The 18931-nt window shown below is 30.5% G+C and overlaps 1 protein-coding gene and 1 long non-coding RNA gene across 4 annotated transcripts; both read left to right on the top strand.

Moving 5' to 3' along the window:
* Window positions 1-501: 501 nt before the first annotated feature.
* On the top strand, window positions 502-5717 carry LOC123914124 (putative two-component response regulator ARR20). The gene is made up of 7 exons (XM_045965132.1): window positions 502-895; window positions 2286-2748; window positions 3093-3169; window positions 3580-3616; window positions 4238-4439; window positions 4535-4952; window positions 5265-5717. The coding sequence occupies exons 2-7, from the start codon at window positions 2361-2363 to the stop codon at window positions 5409-5411; spliced, it is 1269 nt and encodes a 422-aa protein (XP_045821088.1). The 5' UTR covers window positions 502-895; window positions 2286-2360; the 3' UTR covers window positions 5412-5717.
* A 1832-nt stretch (window positions 5718-7549) lies between these two features.
* Window positions 7550-10829, top strand: LOC123914123. 3 transcript variants are annotated; one of them, XR_006811763.1, is made up of 7 exons: window positions 7550-7719; window positions 7826-7934; window positions 8523-8587; window positions 8686-8838; window positions 9508-9563; window positions 10177-10246; window positions 10406-10829. It is a non-coding gene; the product is annotated as an uncharacterized LOC123914123 (long non-coding RNA). The 3 variants fall into 3 exon arrangements; XR_006811761.1 differs by lacking the exon at window positions 8523-8587 and having other exon boundaries at window positions 7555-7719; XR_006811762.1 differs by lacking the exon at window positions 8523-8587 and having other exon boundaries at window positions 7555-7719; window positions 9508-9602.
* Window positions 10830-18931: the final 8102 nt, after the last annotated feature.

Below are 18931 nucleotides of genomic sequence, written 5' to 3'. Positions count from 1 at the left end.
CAGTTGGTGCCATACCACGTACGACCAAACATTCTCATTGTATAAGAGAGAGTAATCTCATTTAGATAAATTTTGTACGATTGAGTCACAACTAAAACATGGACTAATGAGTCTGTCCATGTCGATGTCCATGAAAGCCATTTATTTTATAGCTCTAGCATTATAAATTCAAATTGCTGTCCCAATATTTTTATGTTAAAGTTATACAGCTAAGACAGTCCAATTTTACTATAGCCAGAAACTATTTCCCAAACAAAATATTAATTTTAGTCCCTAAATATTGTTTGACAATATATAAAAAAGAGGTCAAATAATAATAAAGAAAATCACGAGCAAGAAAAAAAGAGACAGAGACAAAGGTAGATTTTTACAACTGTCAATTAGTGAGTAAGAAAGAGAGATCTAGAGAGGAAGAGAGGGTAGGAGGAGTTGTCACATGATTTGCAACAGTACAAAAAAGGGGACAGTAACATATCTGTATCCATTATGTAGCTTTATTACAATTTAAACACAACAACTAGTATAGCCTGTCCGAATATTGTTCATTCTAATTCAATTTTCTTTTTATTTTTCTATTTTTTATTTTCTCCTTTGGAACCATAAAAGTCTTCCTATAATACATATCTTATTAAACTTATATGATGACTCTAATATTTTCTTCTTCTCATCATCAAGTGATTATTTGATATACCAAAAACACACTCCAAACCAAAACTACCTATCAAGTACTTTACATTCCCCTCTCACTCTTCTTCATCCATTCAAAACATAAGCTAGCATCATGATCAGAGAATAATTCTGTCAAGAATTAATTAATTCTTCTGTTATGTATATGAGATCAATATATATCTAGCTTTGGAAGAGATATAATAGAAGCACTTCATCATCTTGAATGGTAAGTAATTTAGTATTTAAGGGGAAACAAGAAATACAATATCCAAGTATTAATCTAGTTTCTTAGCTTTTTTTTCCTTGTTTATTGAGCAAGTCATTAATTAATTATATAACACTCATCTCTATCTTCATGGGATCTTCCCTTTCCTCCATCCCTTTTTGTGATTACTTAATTATAATCATAGATACTCTTTTCTTGTGATTATAAAGTGATTATTGGTTATCTTATGTAACTTTAGATTTCTAATTTTTTCTACAACTTGTTGAGGCACTACAAGAAAACCTTCATTATTGAATTTTTTTCTCATTTACGGATTATTCCACCAATAAGTTGGAGGAATTTGGTTGCAACTTATAGACAAATTTTGTGGCTGAAATTTCCGCCAACAAATTTATTGGCATACTATTTTCTGGCAAACCTGTTCCGCCAGTAAATTCTATGTTTTTGGCAGAATCAGACACTTCTTGAGGGATATTTTTCGCCGGTAAATAAGGTTTTTCTTGTAGTGAGGATTTCCTAATTATCAATTATATTCCTAACTTTAAAAATTTTGCTAAAGAAATTTTTTCATTGTTGAATATTATTTCCTTCAGAAGATGTGCTTTCTGCTTTGTGCAAGATATGATTTAGTGTTTTCAATATTATTTCATGTGTGTGCTTATGTAACCTTTCACTTCATCATTTACATGATACATTTTTTATGACATATGATAATTAAGATTGAAGATACCAATGTATTCTGTCACTAATTTTGTTCTTTTCCAATAAACCTATCTCACAAAAGAAATCCTATGAAAATCCTGAATATGGATAAAATTCCAAGAAAAATGACTATCTGAACTCAAAAAGTATGTTGTAGTAATTAATAACAACACCCTGGTTTTATTTGCATATCTTTTACATATCTTCCTCCATTCTTCTTACAGTTAATTCCTTTCTCCTTTTTGATTGATGATCAGTAACTTTTTTCATTAGGTAATTCAAATTCTTTAAATATGTAGATAGATCTGAATCTGACATATTTGTCAGTAATTTTATTGACAGGTTAATTCAAGATATAGAGTAGAAATGTTGGTTTGGTTACATTCTTTTTATTAAAATTCTTGTCTATTTTAACCTACTAGTACTATACACTACTATATGAATCTTTAATTACTCTCTCATTAATTAATTCTAACTGTTACTTTTATTCATTTGTTACTGTCAACTTTTTTACTATCACACAGTTCCTTTATTACCATGCCATATTCTAGCATTTTCAGTACCTATATTTTTAAAAGTTTTAAAGCTTAGTAATTGTTTTGTAGATATGCTACACTAAAGCCTTCTCTAATCACTTAATTCTTATCTTATTTTAACAACTTTCTGTACATTTTTCAATTTGTTTCAGAGGTGAAAAATATAATTTACAACAATAATATATAATTGAAGTTGAAGAGAGTAACAAGAAGTAGTATTATAGTATATGAATATGTCAGATGGATATGAGAAGAGTGAGGAACATGGTGAGGATTCTTCAATGGATTCTTCACATAAGTGTTCAGTATCATTTGATTTGAATGAAGAAGCTTGTAGTGATCAAGGTATTATTAACAATGAGGAGAATGATATTGATGAGGCATGTGAGAATGAAGACAATGGTGATGATGAAGATGATGATGATGATGAGAAAACAAAGGATGATAATGATAATGATGAAGGTACTTCAAGTTCAACAAAAAGAAGTAGTGGATCAAATGAAAGAAGAAATGGTGTAAGACAATATGTTAGATCAAAGATGCCTAGACTTAGATGGACTCCTGATCTTCATCATTCCTTTGTTCATGCTGTTGAAAGGCTTGGAGGCCAAGAGAGTAAGTATATAGCATAATATAAAGGGTTCTGCCGTTCTGGTGGAGTGTACTTCTGGTACCTCTTTTTTGTTCTGAATCTTCTTTGGTACTTTTTTTTCGTTTGTTATATTAATAAATAGCATTATTTAACGGTAAATATAATACAAAATGGACAAGGAAAGTCGAGAGTATAAAATGCGTATCAGAAGTACACACAATCAGAAACCTAACATCTATAGCATAATATATAGTAGTTGTATATTTCTTAAATGCAAAACCTATATATGCCCTAATATATATTTGTGAATTTGTTTTGGTTGAATTAAGTTGAAATTTGTGTTAATTATTAATGTTGGTGCATGCAGGAGCAACACCCAAATTGGTGCTTCAGCTAATGAATGTGAGAGGACTAAGCATTGCTCATGTTAAGAGTCACTTGCAGGTATATAAGACAAAATTTGAGGTAGATATATATGTTTCTTAAAAGGAAAAAAACAAAACTATACAACTACAATCTTATAGCCATTGATATTTTTTCTTTCACATAAAATATTAAACTAAAATAAATTGGGGGAAATAATTAAGAAACATGTATATATATTAATTTATCTGTATGTGATCCGTGTCCTCCGGAGGATAATGTTTGTAGGTTTTTTTTTTTTTTTTTTTTAATTTGAATTTTGAAATTCTCTATAATAAGTTATATAAATTATTTTATATATTCAAATAATATGTACTTAAATTAATTAATAAAAAAAATAGAACTCTTTATCTTTGAATTGATATTTTTTCTTGATGGTTTTGATGTATGAATTTCATAAATCATTGTATGGTATGTAATTTTTATTTCAGATGTACCGGAGCAAAAAACTTGACGAGGTTGGACAAGGTGAGAGAGGACTGCCCTAAATCTTTGTTAGATGTACTTTAACACATTACACAAACACAGGGAGAAACCACCATCCAACTTTAAGCAACATCACCTAAACAAACAGTTGACATGCTAGTATACACCCTTTGCAATAAAGACAATGACCAAATTAGCCATTTTCAAGAAAGCTCATTTATTTTCCAAAATAAGCCTCTTTTCATCTACTATCCTCATATCTCTTTATATCTTGTTTGATAGTAATATAAATGGAAAATACGTGATTTGACATGTGTACATAATGAAAATCTCATTCTCGAGTTTACGAGAATTTTTCTGAAAGTCTTTCATTTGCTTTTTTATGGAAGTTTTATTTTTCCGAAATTAATCCTAATTTTTTGTGTAATTCTTCTTTTGATGATCGATTCAACCTCTGATTAGAAAGATATATCCTTAGTCTATTTTATCTCTTCAACAAGTTTAGTAATGAGCATAATGACGCTATAATTATTTATTGTGTGCTCAAAAGCAAAGTGATATATTACAAGAGATTAGGGTTAGAGACTTAGGGTTACTTTATTTTAGCCAATTGTGTTGATTATGACAATTCATTCATATATATTCACTTTACACTTTGTGCAGTGCTAAGTCCAACACAAAGATCAACACATGAACTAGGTTCCATTTCTCATGTAGCCCATCAATATTCCATGGTTCCTCATCAACATTTCAAGATGGCAAATGGTGGAATTGTTCTAGAAACAAATTACAACCAAAACAGTTATAATTTCCACAGTCTCCTTCATCCCTCATCCTTATCACATTCAAAACCCATCAATTTAAGGTAAGCAACCATGCATACATTTTAATATATATATTTTTCTACCATTTTATTGCAAGAAAATTCAACAAAAAAATCATTTTTCTAACTTTCCCTAGGCACAATCAATGGTACTTAAACCATCAACCTTTGAGACCAAGCTTTGGGAGCAATGAAGTTGTCTCCTCCTCAACAGCCTTACATATGCTACAAGGAAGATCATCGGTAGCTTCGAACCAACAGCTTCAACTAATGGATACGACGGCCAATACCACACTTGCTCCAATGAGACCAAGCCAATTTCTTGAAGAGAAAAGATGGCCTCCATTAGATATCATGAACAATCATCAATATTTGAAGAAAAATTTACATGCCAATATTGTTTCTACTTTTGGCCCCACTACAACATCACTTAGACCAGCTGAAGTGAACTTTGGAAACAATACAAGATTCAGGGATCATCTATCAAACATCAATGAGCACCACAATTCTTTCAATAGTTCAAAGCTTCAATTTGATCCCCCATTTCGGATTAAGGTAACATTTACTATATACTACTATAAAATCTAAAATTTGCGACAAAAATTCTTGGTCAGACTTCACTTACCTAGCGGCCGAAATCTGAATTACCACCCCCTTCCCTAGAAACTAGAGGGTTAGAAAACCCAAAAAAAAAAATTTACAACAAAATTAGTGGTAGAAAAAACGAAATTTCTTTCAAATTTTTACGCGCTCTAAATTTTTCTTGCTAATTTAAGTTTTTTTAGTAGGTAGTTGAAGAAAATATGTATATGTTCTTTCTTTTATTCCTTTCTTAAACACTCATACATCTTTTCTCGATGCATGCAGTTGAATGAAGAAACATTGGAGAAAGAGAAAAAATGGGTACCTGATTTGCAACTGAGTTTAAGTCAAACAAATAGCAACAATGATGGCAAGAGTGATCATGGTTTTAGAGAAACCAAAGAAATCAACACAAAACTCTCACTTTCTTAGAATTCATTTATTATTATCCATGTCAATAATAATATGCAAATACAACACCCTAATTACACGATTGCATTTCCAAAAAAAAAAAAAAGGAAAAAAGTTAAAGTTACATAATACACCGATTGTTGGCTTGGCAATACTTACTTGATTAGGATGAGCTTGTTTACAATTTTCATATTTCAATAGGATTATAGGACTACGTACAAGTGGGGTGCAACCGCCTAGGTTTTAAGATTTTAGGAGGTCCAAATTTATTATTTATATTCACCTGTTTTTATAAGTGTTATATAAAATAAAATAAAATTATATGCACCACAGGAACCGGAAACGCATGGTCGCTTTGTTTGTCTTCTATTTGACTCTTTCAATCGTTTAATATTCCAATTCTTTTCTTCCTTCAAAATGCTCGAAGAAACCACTTTTTATGAATTTTCGAATAAAGATATATTTTTTTTAATATTTTGAAAAACTGTTACTATATATTTAGGTGTATTGTTAAATAAAACAAGTTATTTTTCTCAAATTTTACCTAATCTCCATAAAATATCAAGAGTGAAACTACGGATTTACCAATTCATGTTTTTTTCTTGTGTCTGAGTAAATTTGTAAAAAAAAATCCGTCAAACAATATATTAATCTTAATCCTATTGAAAGCGGTTTTGAAAAATAATCACGGCCTAAAAATAAACTCTTTATATAAAGGTCTTTTTTTTTTTCGCACTCCCGAAATTCTAATATCCCATCACAAGATAACTAACGAGTGCTAAAATATGAAAAAACACAATTAGCTACCACTACTAGAAAAATCTTAAATACCAACGGAATTTAGAGACAGAATTTGTTTCTTCTCTAATAGAGACGAAATTAGAGACGGAAAAAAGCTGTTAGAGACCAAAATTAAAATATATGTATTAGTCACGGATTTTAGAGACAGAAATTTCTGTCTCAACAAAGTTTTGTCTCTAAATCCGTCTCTAATTTATTATTTTTATAATTATAATTGAAAACAATAGTTGGAGACGAAAATTAGAGACAGATTTTTTCCGTGTCTAATAGTTTTCGTCTCTATATCCGTCTCTAATTAGTCAACTTGATATTGAAATAGTCAAACATTTGTCAGAGACAGAATTTATTCGTCTCTGAATTAATCTGTCTCTAGAATCCGTCTCTAAACGAAATAACATTGAAAATTCATCCCGCCATAAATTTCACGCCAGTTTTTTTATTGCCCGCTCAAAATTTTAAACAAAATGATTTATTTTATTTTTTTTATAATTAGACTTTTTTAATGTTATAAAACACATTTTCCTGAGTCACAATTTCCCCTTTCTCTTCACGATGACTTAACGCTCACAAACTCATTAACTCAGTCCCTTTTCTTTTTCCGCTGATCTAACTCTGTCGTTCAAACTCAATCTGCTAACTAGTCACGATTTCATTTTCTATCACACGTTATCACCACCGCCAGTCACGATTCTCACCACCTTCGATCACAATTCAGAGGTAATGCTCTTCTCTTAAGTTTTTTGATGTTTTCTTTCTCACCCATCTCTTAGATTTCTACAATATTTTGGGAGGCATTTTTAGTGGAGGGTTTACAAAACCTTGAAAATTGAGGGGAATAAAAGAGAAACTCTCGAATTCTTTTATTAAATTTCAGGGGGTTGTTTTAGAGTGCATTTGTACTTTAAGCTTTAAAAATAATAATTTTGTTTTAAAATTTTTTATAAAATTCTAAAGATAATTTCCGTTCGTTTACTATCATAAATTTTTATTTTTTATTTTTAAATGTGAAGCACCTAAGTTCCTTATTTAAAAAAAAATATATTCTAAAAAACTATTAATATTAAATTTTTATTTTAAAATTAAAAATAAGACTTTAAAAATCTATTACAAACACTATCAAAATAATAAAATAACTTTTTTTAAAAAATAAATAATTATTTTCTTAAAAAAATCTAAAACAAATTCTCTCTAATCTCTACAAATACGGAGTAAAAACTAAAAACAAATTCACCAAGCGCTCTCCAAATTTTGGTTTCCCCGCTTTTCACTTTACTTTTCCCCCTCTTTGCTTTCAATTTTTTCTTCTTTCTTTTGCAGTTACTCTTAAACTAAACCTTTTGCTCTCAGATCATTCTTTCCCAAAATTATTAAAAAAAAAAAAACCTTTCCCAATCTCTCTTCGAACCTGAAGTATATACCTCTCCTTTCAAGATCCGATCAATCCACTGCTTTGTCGAAGCTTGATTGGAACATTAACGGCAAATACAACTGATTACGCGATGGGACCATGACAACGCTGATGGTTCAGGTTTTCTCTCTTTTCTCGTTAAACAATAGATCTAGGTTTTCTGAGTTTACAGTTTTTCTATTAGTAGGCCCTTTCCTCTTAATCTCTTATACCCTAAAACATCCAGGAATGCAAGAATTGATGCCGCGTAAGCTAAGAGGAGAATAGAAAGTTCGGTAGAACACATATTTGAAGATGTTTTGGGCGTTAGGGTCAGATTTCGAACGACAACAATGGTTTTCTTCTTCCTCGACTCATCTTCCTTTATATTTCTACGATTTTCATTTGGTATTTCTCAAAATCTGTAGATTTTGTTTTTGGATTTAATATTCTTAGATCACTAGCTATCTATCAAAAGTTTAGGGATTTTTTGGTTTTACATTATGATTCTTACTGTTCTTCATGTTGTTTGCTTACTCTGCTTGTTTAAAAATTATTCAGTGTCCGTGTACTATACTCTGCTGTACTGAATAATTGTTAATAAATAGTTGGTTTCGGGTGTGTTGCTGAAATTGGGATACAGGTTAGTGAAGTTTCAACCTTGTTTTGATTGAAAAAAAAAAGCGTTTTGATATGAAAATCTAGGTGAATTAAATTTGGAATGTGGGAAGATGGTTTATTGATTATTGGATTGGTTTTGACATATGATAACCATATGCCTTGATGAGCAACATTGTTTTGATCAAGTTTCGTTAATTCATTTTCCACCGATAATATTTGATAATATTTTTTGATCTCTCATGATACCTTATGATTTTCCGTTTTACTTTGCTTGTCTCATGATACCTTATGATATCTCTCGGCAATCATACAAATAACTTCAGAAGTTGAAGGCTCTCTTATCTGAGGTGGTTGATTGTAGTGTCTATGTGACATGTTAGCTAGACCGGTACTAGATTGCAATGATTCTAATTTTGTTATTGATTTTATTATCATGTATCTACCTTGTTTGTCTAAATTAATGTTTGAGTGGTCAATGCATTGCAGATCATTAGCTGTGAAGGATGAGATATTCTGCTTGTTTGAAAGAGCTCTAGACAATTTAGGGAGCTTGAGACAACAATATGGACTTGCCAAATCTGGAAATGGCGTAGACGGAAGATCCACTGCATGTTATGATTTCCATTGCTCCTGCTTCTGGTAAAGGAACTCAATGCCACCTGATCACCAACAAAGTGACCTATATATTATTGACTATGAGTTTGAACCTGATTTAATGTTCCAGAGTTCTCTGTACTATAAATTAGATAAAGCCACCTCCACTGTTCATAACTGACAAACATAAATAAACACTATAATGATTGTCTCTGTTGTCTTTTTTAGTATTATTTGATACAGCATACCTTTGTTAACTTTAACTGATGTCATACTGAAGTTGCATTAGGCTGTCTAGTTATTATATGTATTGGAATTAATAAGATTGAACTATGAGTGAAGGGATCTGATTAGATTAATTTTCATTTAGGATTGTTATCAATTTGAATGCTAATATATGCTAGTATATGACATGTATCCTTTAGCACTGATATATATCATGTTTTGATCTTATGCTTGATACCTTATGTTTTGTGGCATTGCCTTCACTCTCTTAATAGGAACTTTGATAAGTTGTGTTCCTTTCATGTTCTAGAGATTCTATTTTTCTCATGTTGGGTTTTTACTATTGTGACTTCCATAAATAAACTATTATGCTTATTGTTTCTAAGTTTTGTTTTGAAGCTGCATGTGTAGATATCCCTTTTTATCTTTTCTTTAATTATTGGTTCGTTTTTCTTTTTCCTATTGTAAATGATGTTCCTCTTTTGACAGATTATTTGAAGGATTTATGCAAAGTGAGTGTGTGGAAGAGTGAAGCAACAGAGCAGGTATGGCCAGTAACTCTGCTTCTGGTGAACCTTGTACATGTAAGACTAGTGGAATTTGTTTGTTTGTGTCTATGACTACTTTAACTTTGTGGAAAATGTGAGTGTCAAATTTGTGTGTTTTTGTTTGCTCATTTTTATGAAGTCTGAAATCAATTTTAGTTTTAGTTTTACCTTGTAAGTGTCGTTTATCTCTCATTCTCAAGATAATGAGTTTTTTTTTATTGGTGCTTCACATGCTTAAAATCTTTGGAATGATCCTTGTATCTGTTTGCAGTGAAGAAACTGAATGTTATAGTTTTCGAGGACTAGAGTGATGCACAATTTCTTGAACTGATATCCAACATCTAATAAATTTAGCATGCCAATATTGCAAATGTAGAAAACTATATATATTGAATATTGTCATGTTCCGATATTTAATTATCTGTGCTTCTTTCTGGTCAATAATTAGTATCCCAAAACGGGTTTTATACCACAAGCGCCTAACATCTAATTGATCGATATTAGACAATGATTTGATTCTAACCTCCACATCATGTCATTTGGTAAGTATCCTATCATTTGATTATATTATTTTAATAAACCTAAACACCTTTTCAAATTTATACTCTAGACTTCCCAAAGAGTTCCATGACCAAGTGAAGGATACAGGAAGGAAAATTTGTTCCAGACCAACTTAAAAGGTATGCCATTAAAACTTGTCAGCTTCTTTCAAATTCTATATTTTTAATTCACATAATGTTAGTTAGTTCCTACACTTATATAATTTGACAACAATTGATGTAGTTAATTCATGCACATATTATGCTAATTGCTAATATTTGATTTTGAATTGGTTTCAGAGAGTTACATAAACTTTGGTAGAGCTAGAGGAAGAGCTAAGAGTTGCTTCTCTACATGATGAGAGGAGATTGATATGCATAAACTAAATTGTTTGAGAGAAACTCTCAAAGAGGTGAGGATAGCAGACAACATAGCCAACAATCTGATGATGATAGTATATACATGAAGTGGTTGGAGGCATTAACAAGAAGGGAAACATATTTGGATTAGGATCTCAAGCAGCCACTATCAAAGAATCTTTGAAATCCAGTGAAGTTTAGTTTTAGTTATTTTCCGTTATGTATTTTCGTTAAATCAATTATATGTATTTTTTTGTGTTGGACAACTTTAAGTCTGATATTATTATGTAGTGCCGTAGTAGCGCATTTGATACTTTGTAAGAATGACATACATTTTTATGTTAATTTGCAAATTTGGTGTCGATTTATTTTTTTAATATTCTCACATTCTAGAATTATATGAATTACATAGAGTAAATAAAAATTAATATTTAAAAAATTGTATAAGCATTTATAATTACTAAACAGACAAAAAATAATAATTATTAGACACGGAAAATGTGTTGTCTCTATGGAGACGGAATTCTATGTTTAGAGACCGAATTTTAGAGACATAATTATTTAAATATAGAGACGGATAATTCTGTCTCCAATAGAGACGGATTATTGTGTTTTGAATTCAATGTTTAGAGACAGATTTTTATTTGGTAGTGACGGATAAATTCCGTCTCCAATCAGAGACAGAATATAAAATCCGTCTCTGATAGTTTAGAGACGAGGAAATCAAAGACAGAATCAAATCCGTCTCTAATTCTGTCTCTAACATGTTTAGTGACAGAATATTTGCATTTTAGAGACAGATTTTGCCCGTCGGTATTTAAGATTTTTCTAGTAGTGTACTCAAGTAGTAAACTCAGGGGGCGTAAAATATAAAAAAATAGTTCGCTAATTAAGTAGCGAACTGAGTTCGCACTTTAAGTAGCGAATCTTATAAAATCTATATTTTGTCCCCTCACCCTTTCTTCATCACTATGAAAATATTTTTATAAGGTTTGAGAGTTAAAGTGCGAACATTATTTGCTACTTAAGTAACGAATTATGTTTTTTTTTCCTTCAGATTTTGCACTCATTTAACGCTCGTTGGTTATGTTGGGAGGAGGTATTTTTGGAATTTTAGAAGGCAGGACAGAAAGTCGGGGGTGGGAAAAGAAACACCCTTATACTCCCTTTCTCTCTAATTATAGGAATATTTTACAAAAAGGTTTGTCCCTAAATATAAGACCATCTACAAAATTTTAGATGTAATTTTTATTATTTTTCAAATACATCTATCAATAATTAATACCGCTAATTTGCATTGCAATATAAAAAAAAACATTAAATATAAAAGCCAAATTAGTAATAGTCCCATATAAGTTAAACAAAATTATTACCGCAACAAATTTTGTTTTTTTTATAAGCAATGTTAGTTGTTAGTATTACAATGTTATGTTAGTTTTTCTTTTACTTTGCCATGACTTGAACCCTGGACCTCCTGCTCCAACAATTTTTTTTAATACTCATATTTTTATAAGAGTTCCTATATTTTCTTTCTAAAAAAATAAAAATAAGAATTCCTATATTTAAAAGACGGAGGAGTATAAAATAAATCAATTAGGCCTCATTTTCAAATTTAGGCCCAATTCTATAATATATTTGTTGGGCCAATGGGCAACGAGAATAGAAAGAAAGAATAATATAATTCTTAAATATATTCGTTGGTAAACATAGTATAATATGGTTTTTTTTTCCTTCACGAGGTAGGTCTACTTCACTCCTTCATAATTTGGGGTACTTATTCATCATTCAATGAGAATAAATCACATAAGTAGATTTATATGTTGTATCCATAACTAATTTGTATGACTTGTTCTTATTATTAGTTGATGGATAAATATTCCCACATTATGAAGGGGTAGTTTAAAAAAAAACCTTATCTTCAAAAAAAAAATAAAAAAAGAAAGAAAGAGAGAATACAACGATGCATTACTTGTGTGGTACATATAGTTAAAATTTGGATATTATCATTGTACTTCCTCCGTTCTATAATATAAGAATTTTTTTTTTACACTTATTAAGAAAAATGAAATAGATAATTTGAAATATGATTTTTTGTGTTTTCCTTGAAATAATTTTCATATGAAGTTGTAAAAAGAATTTTTATTGGTTATTGATTATTGGAAGAAGAAGAGAGAGAGTAAATTAAATTAAATTAAATTAAATTTGCATTTAATTTTATGGGAATAAGGAAAAGTAAATCTTAAAAATAATAAAAGTTAATTTTTTTTTTTGCTTATAATTTAGGATATGAAAAAGTAATTGTTTTTGTTTATAATACGGAACGGAGGTAGTACATAATTACTTTGTATGGGGTGATAAGGGGAGATAGTGGCGAGTAAATCTGTGGTTTGAAGTTCGTTCGATTTTGGGGTATTTTTAAGGTGGAGTTCCACTTTAATTCTCAAGTAGTGATTAAGATTTTTGAATGTTTTTGAACATTAGAAGATTTTTAGAGTTGGATAAGAGGCTAAGGATTGCAATTCATATACAGAAGTAAATTCTTATGTGATGTGTTAACGAATTTGGTGTGATAGTGGTTTTACTATTATTTGCTTTTATTTAGATGGTGTTAGAGTCAATTATTTAATAGTTTCCTTCTTTCTGAATTTCGACAAAAAAATTAATTGTTATATACTGATGTAAAACTTTTTTACACATGCATTCAATTAAACCAGACTATAGTGCCACTTTTATAAGTTGGTTAATATTATATATTCGTAGGATAAGGTAAACGAGCAATAAGCTGCGTCGCTAACCCTTTGTAAGTTGGTTCCTAAAATATCTAAACAAAAAATTACATGACGTGATTTGATTGAGTATATGTGTAAGCAAATATTACACTGTGAGTATATATATATAGGGGGCTGCTAACTTAGACCCAGTTGGATCTAAGTTAGCAAGGTGCACCTTTTCAGTTGGACCAAAATACCCATTCTTTTTAATTAATTAACCAAATTACCATCAATGGACGCGGATCCAGTGTCGCGCGCGTACCGCAGTACCATGGTTACAGGCCGTTGATTTCCATCAGACAGCCAAGATCTGATCTCATCAAGACAGTCTGATCAATCAGACAGCCCAGATCATCCGAATCCATCAGATTCCAGCGCGTGCACCACACTGGATTACACCCTGGAGAGAGAAGAATCTACTTTTTAAAAGCAGGACACGTGTTGCTGTCTGATTGGCTGGGCGTGATTTTTTTCCATTTAATACTTTGAACTCAATTATTTCGTTGTAAATTAATTTTTTATTTATTTTTTTTATACCAAAATTCATAATTTTTTTTCTCTACAAATAGAGACTTGGTTCGTTTGATTTGGACACAGAAAAAAAAACCCAATTTTTCACTACCTTAATCTCATTTTTCACTACCTTACATCAACTCACTGAAACCATTATACCAGCAAAATGGTTTCAGATTACAACTCTCTGAAACCATTGTACCAGATAAATGGTTTCAGAAGCAAACACAATTAATAAATTACTCACTGAAACCATTCTACCAGTAAAATGGTTTCAGAATACAACTATGTGCAACCATTCTACAAGCTAAATGGTTTCAGAAGCTAATAACTAATAATCAACTTACTGAAACCATTCTACCAGCAAAATGGTTTCAGATTACAACTCTCTGAAACCATTGTACCAGATAAATGGTTTCAGAAGCAAACACAATTAATAAATTACTCATTGAAACCATTCTACCAGTAAAATGGTTTCAGAATACAACTATGTGCAACCATTCTACCAGTAAAATGGTTTCAGAAGCAAACATTAGTTTTTAATTACCGTTTTATCTCATTTAATTAACTAAAAATAGTTTCAGGTCTCCAAAAATTTCATAAAATATACCAAAAGTTCCAAAATATTATCTACTATTTTCCTGGTATAATGGTTTCAGTGAGTTGGTTGAGTGGTGCGTGTTAAATTACAACACACAAGTAACGTATTTAGTAGACAAAAAATGAGATTAAGGTAGTGAAAAATTGCGTTTTTTTTTTCGGTGTCCAAATCAAACGAACCAAGTATCTATTTGTAGACAAAAAAAAATTATGAATTTTGGTATAAAAATAAAAAAATAAAAAATTAATTTACAACGAAATAATTGAGTTCAAAGTATTAAATGAACAAAAATCACGCCCAGCCAACCATTGTGTGACACGTGTCCTACTTTTAAAAAGCAAATTTTTCTCTCTCCACGTTGTAATCCAGTGTGGCGCAGGCGCTGGAATCTGATGGATCAGGATGATCTGGGCTGTCTGATTGATCAGACAGTCTTGATGAGATCAGATCTTGGCTGTCTGATGGAAATCAACGGTCTGTAACCAAGGTCCTTCGATACGCGCGCGACACTGGATCTGCATCTACTAATGGGTATTTTGGTTAATTAATTAAAAAGAATGGGTATTTTGGTCCAATTGAAAAGGTGCACCTTGCTAACTTAGACCTAACTAGGGTCTAAGTTATATATATATGGGGTTTTCTAACTTAGACCCTAGTTAGGTCTAAGTTAGCAAGGTGCACCTTTTCAATTGGACCAAAATACCCATTCTTTTTAATTAATTAACCAAAATACCCATTAGTAGACGCAGATCCAGTGTCGCGCGCGTACCGAAGGACCATGGTTACAGACCGTTGATTTCCATCAGACAGCCAAGATCTGATCTCATCAAGACTGTCTGATCAATCAGACAGCCCAGATCATCCTGATCCATCAGATTCCAGCGCTTGCGCCACACTGGATTACAACGTGGAGAGAGAAAAATTTGCTTTTTAAAAGTAAGACACGTGTCACACAATGGTTGGCTGGGCGTGATTTTTGTTCATTTAATACTTTGAACTCAATTATTTCGTTGTAAATTAATTTTTTATTTTTTTATTTTTATACCAAAATTCATAATTTTTTTTTGTCTACAAATAGAGACTTGGTTCGTTTGATTTGGACACCGAAAAAAAAAACGCAATTTTTCACTACCTTAATCTCATTTTTTGTCTACTAAATACGTTACTTGTGTGTTGTAATTTAACACGCACCACTCAACCCACTCACTGAAACCATTATACCAGGAAAATAGTAGATAATATTCTGGAACTTTTGGTATATGTTATGAAATTTTTGGAGACCTGAAACTATTTTTAGTTAATTAAATGAGATAAAACGGTAATTAAAAACTAATGTTTGCTTCTGAAACCATTTTACTGGTAGAATGGTTGCACATAGTTGTATTCTGAAACCATTTTACTGGTAGAATGGTTTCAATGAGTAATTTATTAATTGTGTTTGATTCTGAAACCATTTATCTGGTACAATGGTTTCAGAGAGTTGTAATCTGAAACCATTTTGCTGGTAGAATGGTTTCAGTAAGTTGATTATTAGTTATTTGCTTCTGAAACCATTTAGCTTGTAGAATGGTTGCACATAGTTGTATTCTGAAACCATTTTACTGGTAGAATGGTTTCAGTGAGTAATTTCTTAATTGTGTTTGCTTCTGAAACCATTTATCTGGTACAATGGTTTCAGAGAGTTGTAATCTGAAACCATTTTGCTGGTAGAATGGTTTCAGTGAGTTGATGTAAGGTAGTGAAAAATGAGATTAAGGTAGTGAAAAATTGAGTTTTTTTTTCTGTGTCCAAATCAAACGAACCAAGTCTCTATTTGTAGAGAAAAAAAAATTATGAATTTTGGTATAAAAAAAAATAAATAAAAAATTAATTTACAACGAAATAATTGAGTTCAAAGTATTAAATGGAAAAAAATCACGCCCAGCCAATCAGACAGCGACACGTGTCCTGCTTTTAAAAAGTAGATTCTTCTCTCTCCAGGGTGTAATCCAGTGTGGTGCACGCGCTGGAATCTGATGGATTCGGATGACAGAGGCTGTCTGATTGATCAGACAGTCTTGATGAGATCAGATCTTGGCTGTCTGATGGAAATCAACGGCCTGTAACCATGGTACTGCGGTACGCGCGCGACACTGGATCCGCGTCCATTGATAGTAATTTGGTTAATTAATTAAAAAAAATGGGTATTTTGGTCCAACTGAAAAGGTGCACCTTGCTAACTTAGACCCAACTGGGTCTAAGTTAGCAGCCCCCTATATATATATATATATATATATTGTCAAGTAGCCTAGTGGCTTGAAAATTCACCTTAAAGGTGAATATAAGTGGAATATCCGGGGTTCGAACCCCGACTCCTGCACATATAGTACGATATCTCTACCAATTGAGCTGAGCTCACTGAGACTTAGTATATATAATTTAAATCCAAAAGAAAATCATGACATTTTTTTAAAAGAAAATAATACATCTATTTTTCATTCGTATTCTATAAAAAACAAAATACACTTATTATAAAAATAAAAATTTGTACACATGTACTATTTTTATTTTATTTTTGAATAAAAAGAAATGGTAAAGGATACGAAAAATCCTTAGCAAAAACTTCTAGCCCCAAAAGTAAAACAAAAACATAGTAACTACAAGCTCAAAGAAAAGCTAAATGATATAACAGATGTGTTATTGGAACACATTTTCTTTGACATCATACCGTATGTTTCTTTATACCACTCACAACGTATAACTCGAGGCATACAAAAAAATATTTTAAAACAAAAAGTGTATAGTTGTTGTATAATTGTTAAAAAATGGTGTTTGAATAACATTTATGATGATATAATATCCGCCGCTAACAAGGCATAAGTGGCAAAATCACACAAGAAAATCGTAAGACTATTTGATAAATTCAAATAAAAAATCAAAAGAAATTGTGTTTTGAGAATCTGATTCAACAACTACTTACCCTAGGGTTGTCCATGAAATTTTGGATGGACTAGAGTTATAAATTTGATGTTTCATTTTTTTGCCAATTATAAATTTGGTGTTCCATTTTTTTCTTTATAAGTTGTATAATTATAAATATATAATATAATATGTAAGAATAGTTAAAAATTATATCAATATTGAAAAATTTATACTAAATAGATTTCACAATCAAGATCATAAAAGTCTAATTCTATTTTAAAATTTATTTATATTAATTATATAATTTAACACACGTGCGCACGCACGCACGCGTGCATGCATATATACACACTAAACAAAAAATATATTTGTACAGGCTAAAATGTTTGAAACTAACATCATTGACTTAAAATGCTTGTTAGGACATGTTTAATTGATTCACATATATAAATTAATATTATGTTTTGAATCATAATAATGAAAAATGAGATTGAAGCAGAATAATAAGTTCTTTAAATGTTCATCATGTACTTAGCTCGTAGAATTTTAACACGAACTAAAGTGTATTTTTTTTTTTTCTAAAAAAAAAAAACGGACAAAAGTGTATGTATTTGTTTTCATTTTAGGGTTTCTTAAGCTGTCTTTTGCATTGATTAATGAAGATATATGATTTGTTGATTTGAATAATATAAAATGAAAAAGTTGAATTCGTGACAAATAATTGATTGCATAATTGTTATATATAAATAGGTGAATATCCTTCCAATATCACTTTAACTTAGAATAATTCACTTTGCCAAGCAGGGGTTAGTTTTTACCTATAAAAAATGTATTTATTGTCCAAACAATGCTAAAATAATTGACACGAGTGTGTCGTATGTACATTAATCCTTGAAAAAAATGTATCAAATAATATATATAGATTGGATTTTCTGCCCCTATTTTGTAGTGTTAAATGAAATACAATCAAAAGTAGGCAAAGATTGAAAAGAAAAGAATATAACTAAAATAAAAATCCATAACAAACAAGAAATCCATCACGATTGCTTGCTTATACCATATATGTGTTAATGTATCCTTGTAATATATTTATGAATATGATATCAAGTCAATTTTGTTACACATAAGAAAAGTGAGTTCCGAGAATACAAAAACACTATGAAAATTCTACATTTTAGTTTCACCATTGTTAATGAAAATTTAATATTCACATGAAAAAGATATTAAAAATTGAAACCAAATTGTTAAAAACAAAGCATAAAAGGCTACGAATAACACATGTTGAGTTGATTCGGTGTTATACAACAATAAATAAATAAACATTACTTAAATAAATGAAATTAACTTGTTCTTTCGTATTGTACGTATTCTTCCTCAATCAACTGCAATAAAAAAACAAACAAATATAAATGATGTTAATTAAAAACTATATATATATATATATATATATATATATATGTTATTGAATATATTACATTTACAATCTATTATCGATCACTCCTCTTAATCTAAAATATTTACCTTACAAGTAGGGTACATCTCATACTCGAATATGACCATAGCTAGACATACATTCCTCACAACATATATATTCACATGGAATATGTTTATGTGTGTATAAAATCTTGCAAACACACCACACATTCAGTTTGATCAAATTGAGAAGCGTCAGAAGCGTCG

This window comes from Trifolium pratense, linkage group LG3 (assembly GCF_020283565.1).
Source record: "Trifolium pratense cultivar HEN17-A07 linkage group LG3, ARS_RC_1.1, whole genome shotgun sequence".
NCBI classification, from domain to species: domain Eukaryota; kingdom Viridiplantae; phylum Streptophyta; class Magnoliopsida; order Fabales; family Fabaceae; genus Trifolium; species Trifolium pratense.
The sequence above is the reverse complement of the archived record's forward strand: the minus strand, read 5'-3'. Positions and strand labels throughout refer to the sequence as shown.

Excerpts from the sequence above, each read along its gene's own strand:
- LOC123914124 (XM_045965132.1), top strand. The coding sequence starts at position 2,361 with ATGAATATGTCAGATGGATATGAGAAGAGTGAGGAACATGGTGAGGAT. Across the intron at positions 2,749-3,092 it reads AAGGCTTGGAGGCCAAGAGA|GAGCAACACCCAAATTGGTG; the intron begins GTAAGTATATAG and ends TGGTGCATGCAG. Across the intron at positions 3,170-3,579 it reads ATGTTAAGAGTCACTTGCAG|ATGTACCGGAGCAAAAAACT; the intron begins GTATATAAGACA and ends TTTTTATTTCAG.